This window comes from Neopsephotus bourkii, unplaced genomic scaffold (genome assembly GCF_033783945.1).
Source record: "Neopsephotus bourkii isolate Nb327-2 ecotype Australia unplaced genomic scaffold, CSIRO-AGI_Nbou_v1 NB_989, whole genome shotgun sequence".
Lineage (NCBI taxonomy): Eukaryota > Metazoa > Chordata > Aves > Psittaciformes > Psittacidae > Neopsephotus > Neopsephotus bourkii.
The window spans coordinates 272,753-285,770 of record NW_026901481.1 but is presented as its reverse complement, the minus strand read 5'-3'; the positions used below and the strand labels follow the sequence as shown (position 1 = coordinate 285,770).

Here is a 13,018-nt window from a genome sequence, read left to right as displayed (position 1 = left end):
TCTTCTCTTTGAGGGGTCAATCTTCAAGACAAGACAAAGTTACAGTGCAGTACAATACATAACCCCAAATCCCTCCCGCGGTTCCTGCACGTGGAACATCCGCTAAAAGACATTTGCTGGATTATCTCAGGCAGTCAGAGCTAAGTCCCGTTTCACAGTGCACCTGCTGCTGTGAGCCCCTTGCTCTCCCACACACACCGTGAATCTGACTTCTCCATAGCAAAGTAGAAAAATCCCCTCATCATAACAAGATTGGAAATCAGTGAGATTAAAAGTCACATTATTATTCCCTATGGATCTCAGATGGAAGTTTATGTTTGCGGCCTTTCCCTGGTTGTGAGAGAGCAGTGTCAGATCCTAACAATTCATGATGAAACGGGGGTAGAGTAGACAGCAAATGAGACACTGGGGAAGACAGAGCTGAGGAAGGAAAGAGGGACATAAGTCTTGGACTTACCACAATGATCAGGAGAGCCGAGTGGAAGAAGCTGGATAGAGAGCTGTGAAGCCCTCAGCTCTTTTATACATGTCCTCTGCTGCCTGGGGCAGTGGCCAGCGTCAGCCAAAGATGTCTCAGCTGATGATGAAATCAAGCGGTGAAGCCTCATGAAGCAAAGTGAATCCATCCTCACTGTGAGAGTAGTGAGCAAATGTGCCCTGGAGAGCAAACAGGGAATGGAGGGACAGACCATGACACGCCATGACATGAATGACAAGGCAACGCTTTAGCTGACCTCATGGCACCAATAAACCCCGATCGATCCCTGATCCTCCCCCATGCATGTGCCAGAGTCTTGGGCACCTTTCAATCCTGGGCAGAGCCATCACGCCTGCATTACCTCTCTTTTACAGGGCGGTGAACAGAGGCATGAGGAGTTTGGCCAAATAGAGAAGCCATTCTACATGCTTGGAATGGGTCCCAAAGGGCCACCATCTTCCAATGCACTTTTTGGAAAACAGGTCAGGAGCATCCTTTAGCCATCTCCGTGACCTTGCTTGTCAGGGTGGGATTGAGGATCCTGATCGACAGCAATAGAAAGAGTAGTAGCTGTACTTCCTGTGTGGGACAGGAACCGCACGCTGGGAGATCAGCAGTGCCACGTTACGGGAGCAGTGAGATCCGGCAGCAGGATCATGTGTGAGAGGGTGATGTGCACAAAGTGGCGGGAGGGCAGGAAGGGTACTAGGATTCCCCTAACTTCCTTGGCCACGTGTCTGTGCGTGTGGTTGTCCTTGATCCCTTTCTGGAGGGTCTCAATTTCTCAGCTGGACATTGAGGACTGCATAACAAGAGGCTGGTGAGCACCCACAGAGTGCCAGGGTGCACGTGGCCACGCTCTCCAAAGGCACAGACATGCTGGGCTCTGCTGGCTTACTCAGCAGTGGGGCTGTTGCTGAGGGCAGCATGGCTGGACACTGCAATCTTCTGCAAGATGCCTGTGACATTTCCATGTAGGCAAAGCGGGGGATTACTGACAGATACCTCTTTGAGAAGCTGCAGTGTCAGCTAAATCAGAAAGTTGTTTATCATGGAATGTGAAGTGCATATGCCATCACCTAGATGCACTCCAGGGGACCTTCGCATATGGAATGGCTTCTCCCTTCACCCAAATTCCCAATACCTTTATTGATCACCTTGTAAAAGAGAGGTAATCACAGGCGTGATGGCTGTGCCCAGGATTTGCAAAGCACTTCTGCAAGGTACTCAAGACTCCAACACATGAGCAAAGTGGGAGGATTAGGGACCAATCGGGGTTTATTGGTGCCATGAGGTCAGCTACAGCATCACACCTCCTTTCATGTCATGGTGTGTCATTGTCATTCCCATTCCCTGTTTGCTCTTCAGGGCACGTTTGCTGGCTACTCTCCCCAATGATGATAGATTAATTTTGCTTTATGAGGCATCACTGCTTGATTTCATCATTAGCTGGGGCTTCTGTCGCTGACCATTGCCACTGCCCCAGGCAGTCTTAGCTATGTATAAAGCTGAGGGTTTCACAGCTCTCTATCCTGCTTCATTCATTCGACTCTCCTGATCGTTGCGGTAAGTCCAAGACTTATGTCCCTCTTTCCTTCTTCAGCTCTATCTTCCTCAACGTCTCTTCCTCTGTCTCCCACACCTCCGTTTCATCATGAATAGTTACGCCCTGATAGCGCTCTCTCACAAGCAGGGAAAGGCTGCGAATTTAAATTCCCAACAAAGATCCACAGGGAATAATAATGCACCTTTGGATCTCATCAATTGCCGATCTTCATTTGTTGAGGGGGCTTTTCTTATTCCTATGGGTGAGACAGGCTGAAGAAATGTGTGAGAGAGCAAGGGCTTTTCAGCAGCACGTCCACTGTGTAATTGGACTTTGCTTTGACTGCCTGAAATGATCCAGGCAATGTCCCGGAGCAGAGGTTGCAACTGCAGGAGTGAGGAGGGATTTGGGGTTATGCCTTGTACTGCACCGTAACTCTCCCGTCTCTTGCAGCTTGTCCTCCCGAAGAAAAGAATGTCCTGCTCAAGCCTGTGCGTCCCCTCCTGTGGGGTGGCCGCCCCACGCCCCCTGGCTGACACCACCAACGAGCCCTGTGTGCGTCAGTGCCAGAGCTCCTCGGTGGTGATCCAGCCCCCAGCCACGGTGGTCACCTTCCCCGGACCCATCCTCAGCTCCTTCCCGCAGCAAAGCGCTGTGGGCTCAGCGGGAGTCCCTGCCATTGCTGGGGGCTCCGGTGGCAGTTATGGAGGCCATGGTGGTTATGGAGGCTCTGGTGGCTACGGAGGCCTTGGTGGCTATGGGGGCTATGGAGGCTACGGTAGCTGTGGAGGATATGGCGGCTGGGGCCGAGGCCTCATGTCCTTCGGTGCCAGCTGTGGGATCTGCTAAGCCCCACCTGCCTCCTGCTACAGATGACAGAGTTCTCCAAGAAAGCCACTTGCACTTCCCAACTGATGATGCCCAAAGAAAAACATCCTTTCAGCACTGCTGGGTTCCAGAGGTTGGGGGCCTGGTACTTGTTGATGGCCAACTCTAAGTATTTTATGCCCCAATTCAGTATCTCTTTAGGGCATGCTTCCTATGAGAATGCAGCCCCATGATGGGTGCCTGCTCCTGCAGCATGCCTAATGCTCTTTGCGGCTCTGCCCATTGCCTGGAGACGCAGACTTCTCTTGGTCGGGGTTCTGCACTTGTCCCAGCTCCTTCCCTTCTCAAACTGCAATAAAAGCTGTCTTGCATCCCATTGTTCTCCCTCGATTTTATTCTATTGCCTCCACATGCAATACCCCAGGTAGCAGCATGGGTTCTCCTGTGTTTTCAAGAGAGCTCCCAGACACTGCCTTCTCAGAGGGACCTTTGGAAGCTGCTTGGCTTCCTCCTGCCTTCCATCAGGAGTCAACAGATTGCTCAGAGACAGTTACGGTGAGCAGGGACCATGCTCATCTCCACTAACAACAGTTGCTCCCTCTGCCATCTCTCTCATCTCTCAGCATTAGGCTCCTGCCCTCTGCAGCACAAAAAGGCATGAGGGGCTCCACACATATTTTCTTGCCCACTCACTTCATTACTCATTGGCTGCCTGCAGCGCCAGGACCCCCGCATGGACATGGCAGGAGACACAGCCCAAGGGCAAAGAGCCAGCTCAAGGCCTCTTGTAAGGCCACTGCTCAAAGGGGGAGAGAGTAAACACTTCCCAACACCTCCCCAAATGCCTTGCCACCACATTCTTGCATCCCTGCACAATCTCCACACCCAGTTTTCCCTCTGTCTCCCAGTATTCCTTGGAAAACATTTGCCTTGTCTGCGCCAGCTGCTGTAGGTGAAGATCTTGCCAGCCACTTCTGTGTCACCCACCTTCAGCTTGCAGACATGGCTATGGCAAGGAATGACAGGAGAGATTTTTAAAGCCACATTCCCTGGAACCACCTTTGGGGGCTTTTCTGCCCTTCCTCACATAGAAGAATAATGTAGACCACGCTGTCACACACACCTCCAAAAGTCAACAGGCCGCAGCAGTGATGACAGCTATGACGTACCCGCCAGTACGTGTCCCTGTAGGGAGACACGCACGCATGCCACCATGTGAGCCAGCACATAGCACAGGCCTGAGAAACAGTTCACAGCAAACTGAAAAGATATGGGGATGGATGATGCCTCTTTTCCTGAGGTCCCCAGAAATGACCAACCTGGTGCTACACTGCCCTTCCTGATGGCTTTAGCAGGAGTTGTCTTTGTGCAAGACCAATGTGCAGGGATGGGATCCCACAATGAGAAGTTACCTGGGTAAGGGAGGAATCTCATCAGTGTTGGCATTGCAGCTTTCCTCTCAAATAGCTTTATGTTTCATGCAACTTGGATACCCAGGGACAAATCATGGCTTGGAGAGACACTTGCGAACATTTGCCTGTGTCTATCACCCCCCTTCCTGCTGGTCCCAATCACTCTTCGAGCACGGGGACATGTCCAACATGTGGCAGGAGCACTGTACATGCACAGATATTCCCTTCATTCCCCTGGACATCCCAATATGATCAATTTATGGTTTAGTGTGAGGTGTCCCGCTCACAGCAAGGGTTTGCAACTAGATGATCTTAAGGTCATTTCCAACCCTAAATATTCTAGGATTCTATAACAAGGCAAGAAAAGGAGGCCACGGAAGCATGCGAGTTTTGAGGAGGATTTGAAAGATCTTCCTCCATACCCCTGTGGCTCCTTCCCTTCATATCTTCCAAAAAGGCAAAGGCAATATTTTGTGTTCGCTGCTGTTGGGAAACCAGAAAAAGGTCTTTCAAGCAGAGGCTTAGGGCACATGGAAAGAAGCAAGGATCAGGAAAACACAGAGGTCGACATTGCAGTGCAGCACAGAATTTATTGCCGTTTAAGAGGGGTAAAGAGTTGGGCAAGAGCAGGGCCCCAACCAAGGTCAGCCCACATCTCCAGGTGGTGGACTGAGAAACAAAGAGCATAAACCATGCCGTAGGAGCAGGTGCTCAGTGCAGGTCTCTGTCATCAGGGGTAACCAGCCTATTGAAAGGATGCTCAAGCAGAGCAGGAGGAAGACAGATTTGGACAACAAGAAAGCACGAGGCATCCAAGCTCTGGATTCCAGCAGTGCTGAAGGCGTGTTCTTCCAATGGGCAACATCAAGTTGGGATACGCCAAGGTCTTTCCTGGAGCTCTGTGTCATCTGTGGCCGGCACCAGGTGAGGCTTAGCAGCTCCCACAGCTGGCACCAAAGGACATGAGGCCTCGGCCCCAGCCGCCATATCCTCCACAGCTACCGTAGCCTCCATAGCCCCCATAGCCACCAAGGCCTCCGTAGCCACCAGAGCCACCATAACCACCACGGCCTCCATAACTGCCACCGGAGCCCCCAGCAATGGCAGGGACTCCCGCTGAGCCCACAACGCTGTGCTGCGGGAAGGAGCTGAGGATGGGTCCGGGCAAGGTGACCACCGTGGCTGGGGGCTGGATCACCACCGAGGAGCTCTGGCACTGACGCACGCAGGGCTCGTTGGTGGTGTCAGCCAGGGGGCATGGGGCGGCCATCCCACAGGAAGGGGCACACAGGCTGGAGCAGGACATTCTTCTCTTTGAGGGGTCAATCTTCAAGACAAGACAAAGTTACAGTGCAGTACAATACATAACCCCAAATCCCTCCCGCGGTTCCTGCACGTGGAACATCCGCTAAAAGACATTTGCTGGATTATCTCAGGCAGTCTGAGCTAAGTCCCGTTTCACAGTGCACCTGCTGCTGTGAGCCCCTTGCTCTCCCACACACACCGTGAATCTGACTTCCCCATAGCAAAGTAGAAAATTCCCCTCATCATAACAAGATTGGAAATCAGTGAGATTAAAAGTCACATTATTATTCCCTATGGATCTCAGATGGAAGTTTACGTTTGCGGCCTTTCCCTGGTTGTGAGAGAGCAGTGTCAGATCCTAACAATTCATGATGAAACGGGGGTAGAGTAGACAGCAAATGAGACACTGGGGAAGACAGAGCTGAGGAAGGAAAGAGGGACATAAGTCTTGGACTTACCACAATGATCAGGAGAGCCGAGTGGAAGAAGCTGGATAGAGAGCTGTGAAGCCCTCAGCTCTTTTATACATGTCCTCTGCTGCCTGGGGCAGTGGCCAGCGTCAGCCAAAGATGTCTCAGCTGATGATGAAATCAAGCGGTGAAGCCTCATGAAGCAAAGTGAATCCATCCTCACTGTGAGAGTAGTGAGCAAATGTGCCCTGGAGAGCAAACAGGGAATGAAGGGAGCAGACCATGACACGCCATGACATGAATGACAAGGCAACGCTTTAGCTGACCTCATGGCACCAATAAACCCCGATGGATCCCTGATCCTCCCCCATGCATGTGCCAGAGTCTTGGGCACCTTTCAATCCTGGGCAGAGCCATCACACCTGCATTACCTCTCTTACAGGGCGCTGAACAGAGGCATGAGGAGTTTGGCCAAATAGAGAAGCCATTCTACATGCTTGGAATGGGTCCCAAAGGGCCACCATCTTCCAATGCACTTTTTGGAAAACAGGTCAGGAGCATCCTTTAGCCATCTCCGTGACCTTGCTTGTCAGGGTGGGATTGAGGATCCTGATCGACAGCAATAGAAAGAGTAGTAGCTGTACTTCCTGTGTGGGACAAGAACCACACGCTGGGAGATCAACAGTGCCACGTTACGGGAGCAGTGAGATCCGGCAGCAGGATCATGTGTGAGAGGGTGATGTGCACAAAGTGGCGGGAGGGCAGGAAGGGTACTAGGATTCCCCTAACTTCCTTGGCCACGTGTCTGTGCGTGTGGTTGTCCTTGATCCCTTTCTGGAGGGTCTCCATTTCTCAGCTGGACATTGAGGACTGCATAACAAGAGGCTGGTGAGCACCCACAGAGTGCCAGGGTGCACGTGGCCACGCTCTCCAAAGGCACAGGCATGCTGGGCACTGCTGGCTTACTCAGCAGTGGGGCTGTTGCTGAGGGCAGCATGGCTGGACACTGCAATCTTCTGCAAGATGCCTGTGACATTTCCATGTAGGCAAAGCGGGGGATTACTGACAGATACCTCTTTAAGAAGCTGCAGTGTCAGCTAAATCAGAAAGTTGTTTATCATGGAATGTGAAGTGCATATGCCATCACCTAGATGCACTCCAGGGGACCTTCGCATATGGAATGGCTTCTCCCTTCACCCAAATTCCCAATACCTTTATTGATCACCTTGTAAAAGAGAGGTAATCACAGGCGTGATGGCTGTGCCCAGGATTTGCAAAGCACTTCTGCAAGGTACTCAAGACTCCAACACATGAGCAAAGTGGGAGGATTAGGGACCAATCGGGGTTTATTGGTGCCATGAGGTCAGCTACAGCATCACACCTCCTTTCATGTCATGGTGTGTCATTGTCATTCCCATTCCCTGTTTGCTCTTCAGGGCACGTTTGCTCGCTACTCTCCCCAATGATGATAGATTAATTTTGCTTTATGAGGCATCACTGCTTGATTTCATCATTAGCTGGGGCTTCTGTCGCTGACCATTGCCACTGCCCCAGGCAGTCTTGGCTATGTATAAAGCTGAGGGTTTCACAGCTCTCTATCCTGCTTCATTCATTCGACTCTCCTGATCGTTGCGGTAAGTCCAAGACTTATGTCCCTCTTTCCTTCTTCAGCTCTATCTTCCTCAACGTCTCTTCCTCTGTCTCCCACACCTCCGTTTCATCATGAATAGTTACGCCCTGATAGCGCTCTCTCACAAGCAGGGAAAGGCTGCGAATTTAAATTCCCAACAAAGATCCACAGGGAATAATAATGCACCTTTGGATCTCATCAATTGCCGATCTTCATTTGTTGAGGGGGCTTTTCTTATTCCTATGGGTGAGACAGGCTGAAGAAATGTGTGAGAGAGCAAGGGCTTTTCAGCAGCACATCCACTGTGTAATTGGACTTTGCTTTGACTGCCTGAAATGATCCAGGCAATGTCCCGGAGCAGAGGTTGCAACTGCAGGAGTGAGGAGGGATTTGGGGTTATGCCTTGTACTGCACCGTAACTCTCCCGTCTCTTGCAGCTTGTCCTCCCGAAGAAAAGAATGTCCTGCTCCAGCCTGTGCGTCCCCTCCTGTGGGGTGGCCGCCCCATGCCCCCTGGCTGACACCACCAACGAGCCCTGTGTGCGTCAGTGCCAGAGCTCCTCGGTGGTGATCCAGCCCCCAGCCACGGTGGTCACCTTCCCCGGACCCATCCTCAGCTCCTTCCCGCAGCAAAGCGCTGTGGGCTCAGCTGGAGTCCCTGCCATTGCTGGGGGCTCCGGTGGCAGTTATGGAGGCCATGGTGGTTATGGAGGCTCTGGTGGCTACGGAGGCCTTGGTGGCTATGGGGGCTATGGAGGCTACGGTAGCTGTGGAGGATATGGCGGCTGGGGCCGAGGCCTCATGTCCTTTGGTGCCAGCTGTGGGATCTGCTAAGCCCCACCTGCCTCCTGCTACAGATGACAGAGTTCTCCAAGAAAGCCACTTGCACTTCCCAACTGATGATGCCCAAAGAAAAACATCCTTTCAGCACTGCTGGGTTCCAGAGGTTGGGGGCCTGGTACTTGTTGATGGCCAACTCTAAGTATTTTATGCCCCAATTCGGTATCTCTTTAGGGCATGCTGCCTATGACAATGCAGCCCCATGATGGGTGCCTGCTCCTGCAGCATGCCTAATGCTCTTTGCGGCTCTGCCCATTGCCTGGAGACGCAGGCTTCTCTTGGTCGGGGTTCTGCACTTCTCCAAGCTCCTTCCCTTCTCAAACTGCAATAAAAGCTGTGTTGCATCCCATTGTTCTCCCTCGATTTTATTCTATTGCCTCCACATGCAATACCCCAGGTAGCAGCATGGGTTCTCCTGTGTTTTCAAGAGAGCTCCCAGACACTGCCTTCTCAGAGGGACCTTTGGAAGCTGCTTGCCTTCCTCCTGCCTTCCATCAGGAGTCAACAGATTGCTCAGAGACAGTCACGGTGAGCAGGGACCATGCTCATCTCCACTAACAACAGTTGCTCCCTCTGCCATCTCTCTCATCTCTCAGCATTAGGCTCCTGCCCTCTGCAGCACAAAAAGGCATGAGGGGCTCCACACATATTTTCTTGCCCACTCACTTCATTACTCATTGGCTGCCTGCAGCGCCAGGACCCCCGCATGGACATGGCAGGAGACACAGCCCAAGGGCAAAGAGCCAGCTCAAGGCCTCTTGTAAGGCCACTGCTCAAAGGGGGAGAGAGTAAACACTTCCCAACACCTCCCCAAATGCCTTGCCACCACATTCTTGCATCCCTGCACAATCTCCACACCCAGTTTTCCCTCTGTCTCCCAGTATTCCTTGGAAAACATTTGCCTTGTCTGCGCCAGCTGCTGTAGGTGAAGATCTTGCCAGCCACTTCTGTGTCACCCACCTTCAGCTTGCAGACATGGCTATGGCAAGGAATGACAGGAGAGATTTTTAAAGCCACATTCCCTGGAACCACCTTTGGGGGCTTTTCTGCCCTTCCTCACATAGAAGACCATAATGTAGACCACGCTGTCACACACCTCCCAAAGCATCCAGCCGCAGCAGTCGTGACAGGCTCTAACATACCCGCCAGTACGTGTCCTCTAGGGAGACACGCATGCCACCGTGTGAGCCAGCACATAGCACAGGCCTGAGAAACAGTTCACAGCAAACTGAAAAGATATGGGGACGGATGTTGCCTCTTTTCCTGAGGTCCCCAGAAATGACCAACCTGGTGCTACACTGCCCTTCCTGATGGCTTTAGCAGGAGTTGTCTTTGTGCAAGACCAATGTGCAGGGATGGGATCCCACAATGAGAAGTTACCTGGGTAAGGGAGGAATCTCATCAGTGTTGGCATTGCAGCTTCCCTCTCAAATAGCTTTATGTTTCATGCAACTTGGATACCCAGGGACAAATCATGGCTTGGAGAGACACTTGCGAACATTTGCCTGTGTCTATCACCCCCCTTCCTGCTGGTCCCAATCACTCTTTGAGCACGGGGACATGTCCAAAATGTGGCAGGAGCACTTTACATGCACAGATATTCCCTTCAGTCCCCTGGACATCCCAATATGATCAATTTATGGTTTAGTGTGAGGTGTCCCGCTCACAGCAAGCGTTTGCAACTAGATGATCTTAAGGTCATTTCCAACCCTAAATATTCTAGGATTCTATAACAAGGCAAGAAAAGGAGGCCACGGAAGCATGCGAGTTTTGAGGAGGATTTGAAAGATCTTCCTCCATACCCCTGCGGCTCCTTCCCTTCATATCTTCCAAAAAGGCATAGGCAATATTTTGTGTTCGCTGCTGTTGGGAAACCAGAAAAAGGTCTTCCAAGCAGAGGCTTAGGGCACATGGAAAGAAGCGAGGATCAGGAAAACACAGGGGTCGACATTGCAGTGCAGCACAGAATTTATTGCCGTTTAAGAGGGGTAAAGAGTTGGGCAAGAGCAGGGCCCCAACCAAGGTCAGCCCACGTCTCCAGGTAGTGGACTGAGAAACAAAGAGCATAAACCATGCCGTAGGAGCAGGTGCTCAGTGCAGGTCTCTGTCATCAGGGGTAACCAGCCTATTGAAAGGATGCTCAAGCAGAGCAGGAGGAAGGCAAATTTGGACGACAAGAAAGCACGAGGCATCCAAGCTCTGGATTCCAGCCGTGCTGAAGGCATGTTCTTCCAATGGGCAACATCAAGTTGGGATACGCCAAGGTCTTTCCTGGAGCTCTGTGTCATCTGTGGCCGGCACCAGGTAAGGCTTAGCAGCTCCCACAGCTGGCACCAAAGGACATGAGACCTCGGCCCCAGCCGCCATATCCTCCACAGCTACCGTAGCCTCCATAGCCCCCATAGCCACCAAGGCCTCCGTAGCCACCAGAGCCACCATAACCACCACGGCCTCCATAACTGCCACCGGAGCCCCCAGCAATGGCAGGGACTCCCGCTGAGCCCACAACGCTGTGCTGCGGGAAGGAGCTGAGGATGGGTCCGGGGAAGGTGACCACCGTGGCTGGGGGCTGGATCACCACCGAGGAGCTCTGGCACTGACGCACGCAGGGCTCGTTGGTGGTGTCAGCCAGGGGGCATGGGGCGGCCATCCCACAGGAAGGGGCACACAGGCTGGAGCAGGACATTCTTCTCTTTGAGGGGTCAATCTTCAAGACAAGACAAAGTTACAGTGCAGTACAATACATAACCCCAAATCCCTCCCGCGGTTCCTGCACGTGGAACATCCGCTAAAAGACATTTGCTGGATTATCTCAGGCAGTCAGAGCTAAGTCCCGTTTCACAGTGCACCTGCTGCTGTGAGCCCCTTGCTCTCCCACACACACCGTGAATCTGACTTCCCCATAGCAAAGTAGAAAATTCCCCTCATCATAACAAGATTGGAAATCAGTGAGATTAAAAGTCACATTATTATTCCCTATGGATCTCAGATGGAAATTTACGTTTGCAGCTTTTCCCTGGTTGTGAGAGAGCAGTGTCAGATCCTAACAATTCATGATGAAATGGGGGTAGAGTAGACAGCAAATGAGACACTGGGGAAGACAGAGCTGAGGAAGGAAAGAGGGACATAAGTCTTGGACTTACCACAATGATCAGGAGAGCCGAGTGGAAGAAGCTGGATAGAGAGCTGTGAAGCCCTCAGCTCTTTTATACATGTCCTCTGCTGCCTGGGGCAGTGGCCAGCGTCAGCCAAAGATGTCTCAGCTGATGATGAAATCAAGCGGTGAAGCCTCATGAAGCAAAGTGAATCCATCCTCACTGTGAGAGTAGTGAGCAAATGTGCCCTGGAGAGCAAACAGGGAATGGAGGGACAGACCATGACACGCCATGACATGAATGACAAGGCAACGCTTTAGCTGACCTCATGGCACCAATAAACCCCGATCGATCCCTGATCCTCCCCCATGCATGTGCCAGAGTCCTGGGCACCTTTCAATCCTGGGCAGAGCCATCACGCCTGCATTACCTCTCTTTTACAGGGCGCTGAACAGAGGCATGAGGAGTTTGGCCAAATAGAGAAGCCATTCTACATGCTTGGAATGGGTCCCAAAGGGCCACCATCTTCCAATGCACTTTTTGGAAAACAGGTCAGGAGCATCCTTTAGCCATCTCCGTGACCTTGCTTGTCAGGGTGGGATTGAGGATCCTGATCGACAGCAATAGAAAGAGTAGTAGCTGTACTTACTGTGTGGGACAAGAACCGCACGCTGGGAGATCAGCAGTGCCACGTTACGGGAGCAGTGAGATCCGGCAGCAGGATCATGTGTGAGAGGGTGATGTGCACAAAGTGGCGGGAGGGCAGGAAGGGTACTAGGATTCCCCTAACTTCCTTGGCCACGTGTCTGTGCGTGTGGTTGTCCTTGATCCCTTTCTGGAGGGTCTCCATTTCTCAGCTGGACATTGAGGACTGCATAACAAGAGGCTGGTGAGCACCCACAGAGTGCCAGGGTGCACGTGGCCACGCTCTCCAAAGGCACAGGCATGCTGGGCACTGCTGGCTTACTCAGCAGTGGGGCTGTTGCTGAGGGCAGCATGGCTGGACACTGCAATCTTCTGCAAGATGCCTGTGACATTTCCATGTAGGCAAAGCGGGGGATTACTGACAGATCCTCTTTGTCAGCTTTGCAGTGTCAGCTTGAATGAAAGTTGTTTATCATGGAATGTGAAGTGCATATGCCATCACCTATATGCACTCCAGGGGACCTTCGCATCTGGAATGGCTTCTCCCTTCACCCAAATTCCCAATACCTTTATTGATCACTGTAAAGAGAGGTAATCACAGGCGTGATGGCTGTGCCAGGATACTTGCAAAGCACTTCTGCAAGGTACTCAAGACTCCAACACATGAGCAAAGTGGGAGGATTAGAGACCAAGTGAGGGGTTTATTGGTGCCATGAGGTCAGCTACAGCATCACACCTCCTTTCATGTCATGGTGTGTCATTGTCATTCCCAGTCCCTGTTTGCTCTTCAGGGCACGTTTGCTGGCTACTCTCCCCAATGATGATAGATT

At 52.0% G+C, this 13,018-nt stretch overlaps 4 protein-coding genes across 4 annotated transcripts in view; 2 read left to right on the top strand and 2 right to left on the bottom strand.

The window, feature by feature from the left end:
- Nucleotides 1-5,570, bottom strand: part of LOC133215547 (claw keratin-like) — a 6,654-nt gene extending 1,084 nt beyond the window's left edge. The window contains exon 1 of the mRNA XM_061359621.1: nucleotides 5,248-5,570. Coding sequence (XP_061215605.1) covers nucleotides 5,248-5,570 — 323 coding nt within the window. The remainder of the gene's footprint in view (nucleotides 1-5,247) is intronic.
- On the top strand, nucleotides 2,499-3,169 carry LOC133215548 (claw keratin-like). Its single transcript, XM_061359622.1, has one exon. It carries the CDS (start codon nucleotides 2,499-2,501, stop codon nucleotides 2,871-2,873), a length of 375 nt encoding a protein of 124 aa, XP_061215606.1. The 3' UTR covers nucleotides 2,874-3,169.
- A 2,497-nt stretch (nucleotides 5,571-8,067) lies between the features above and the next one.
- Nucleotides 8,068-8,884, top strand: LOC133215545 (claw keratin-like). Its single transcript, XM_061359620.1, has one exon. The coding sequence runs from the start codon at nucleotides 8,068-8,070 to the stop codon at nucleotides 8,440-8,442; it is 375 nt and encodes a 124-aa protein (XP_061215604.1). The 3' UTR covers nucleotides 8,443-8,884.
- A 1,875-nt stretch (nucleotides 8,885-10,759) lies between these two features.
- Nucleotides 10,760-11,137, bottom strand: LOC133215544 (claw keratin-like). The gene has a single exon (XM_061359619.1). The coding sequence runs from the start codon at nucleotides 11,132-11,134 to the stop codon at nucleotides 10,760-10,762; it is 375 nt and encodes a 124-aa protein (XP_061215603.1). The 5' UTR covers nucleotides 11,135-11,137.
- Between the last annotated feature and the right edge of the window lie 1,881 nt (nucleotides 11,138-13,018).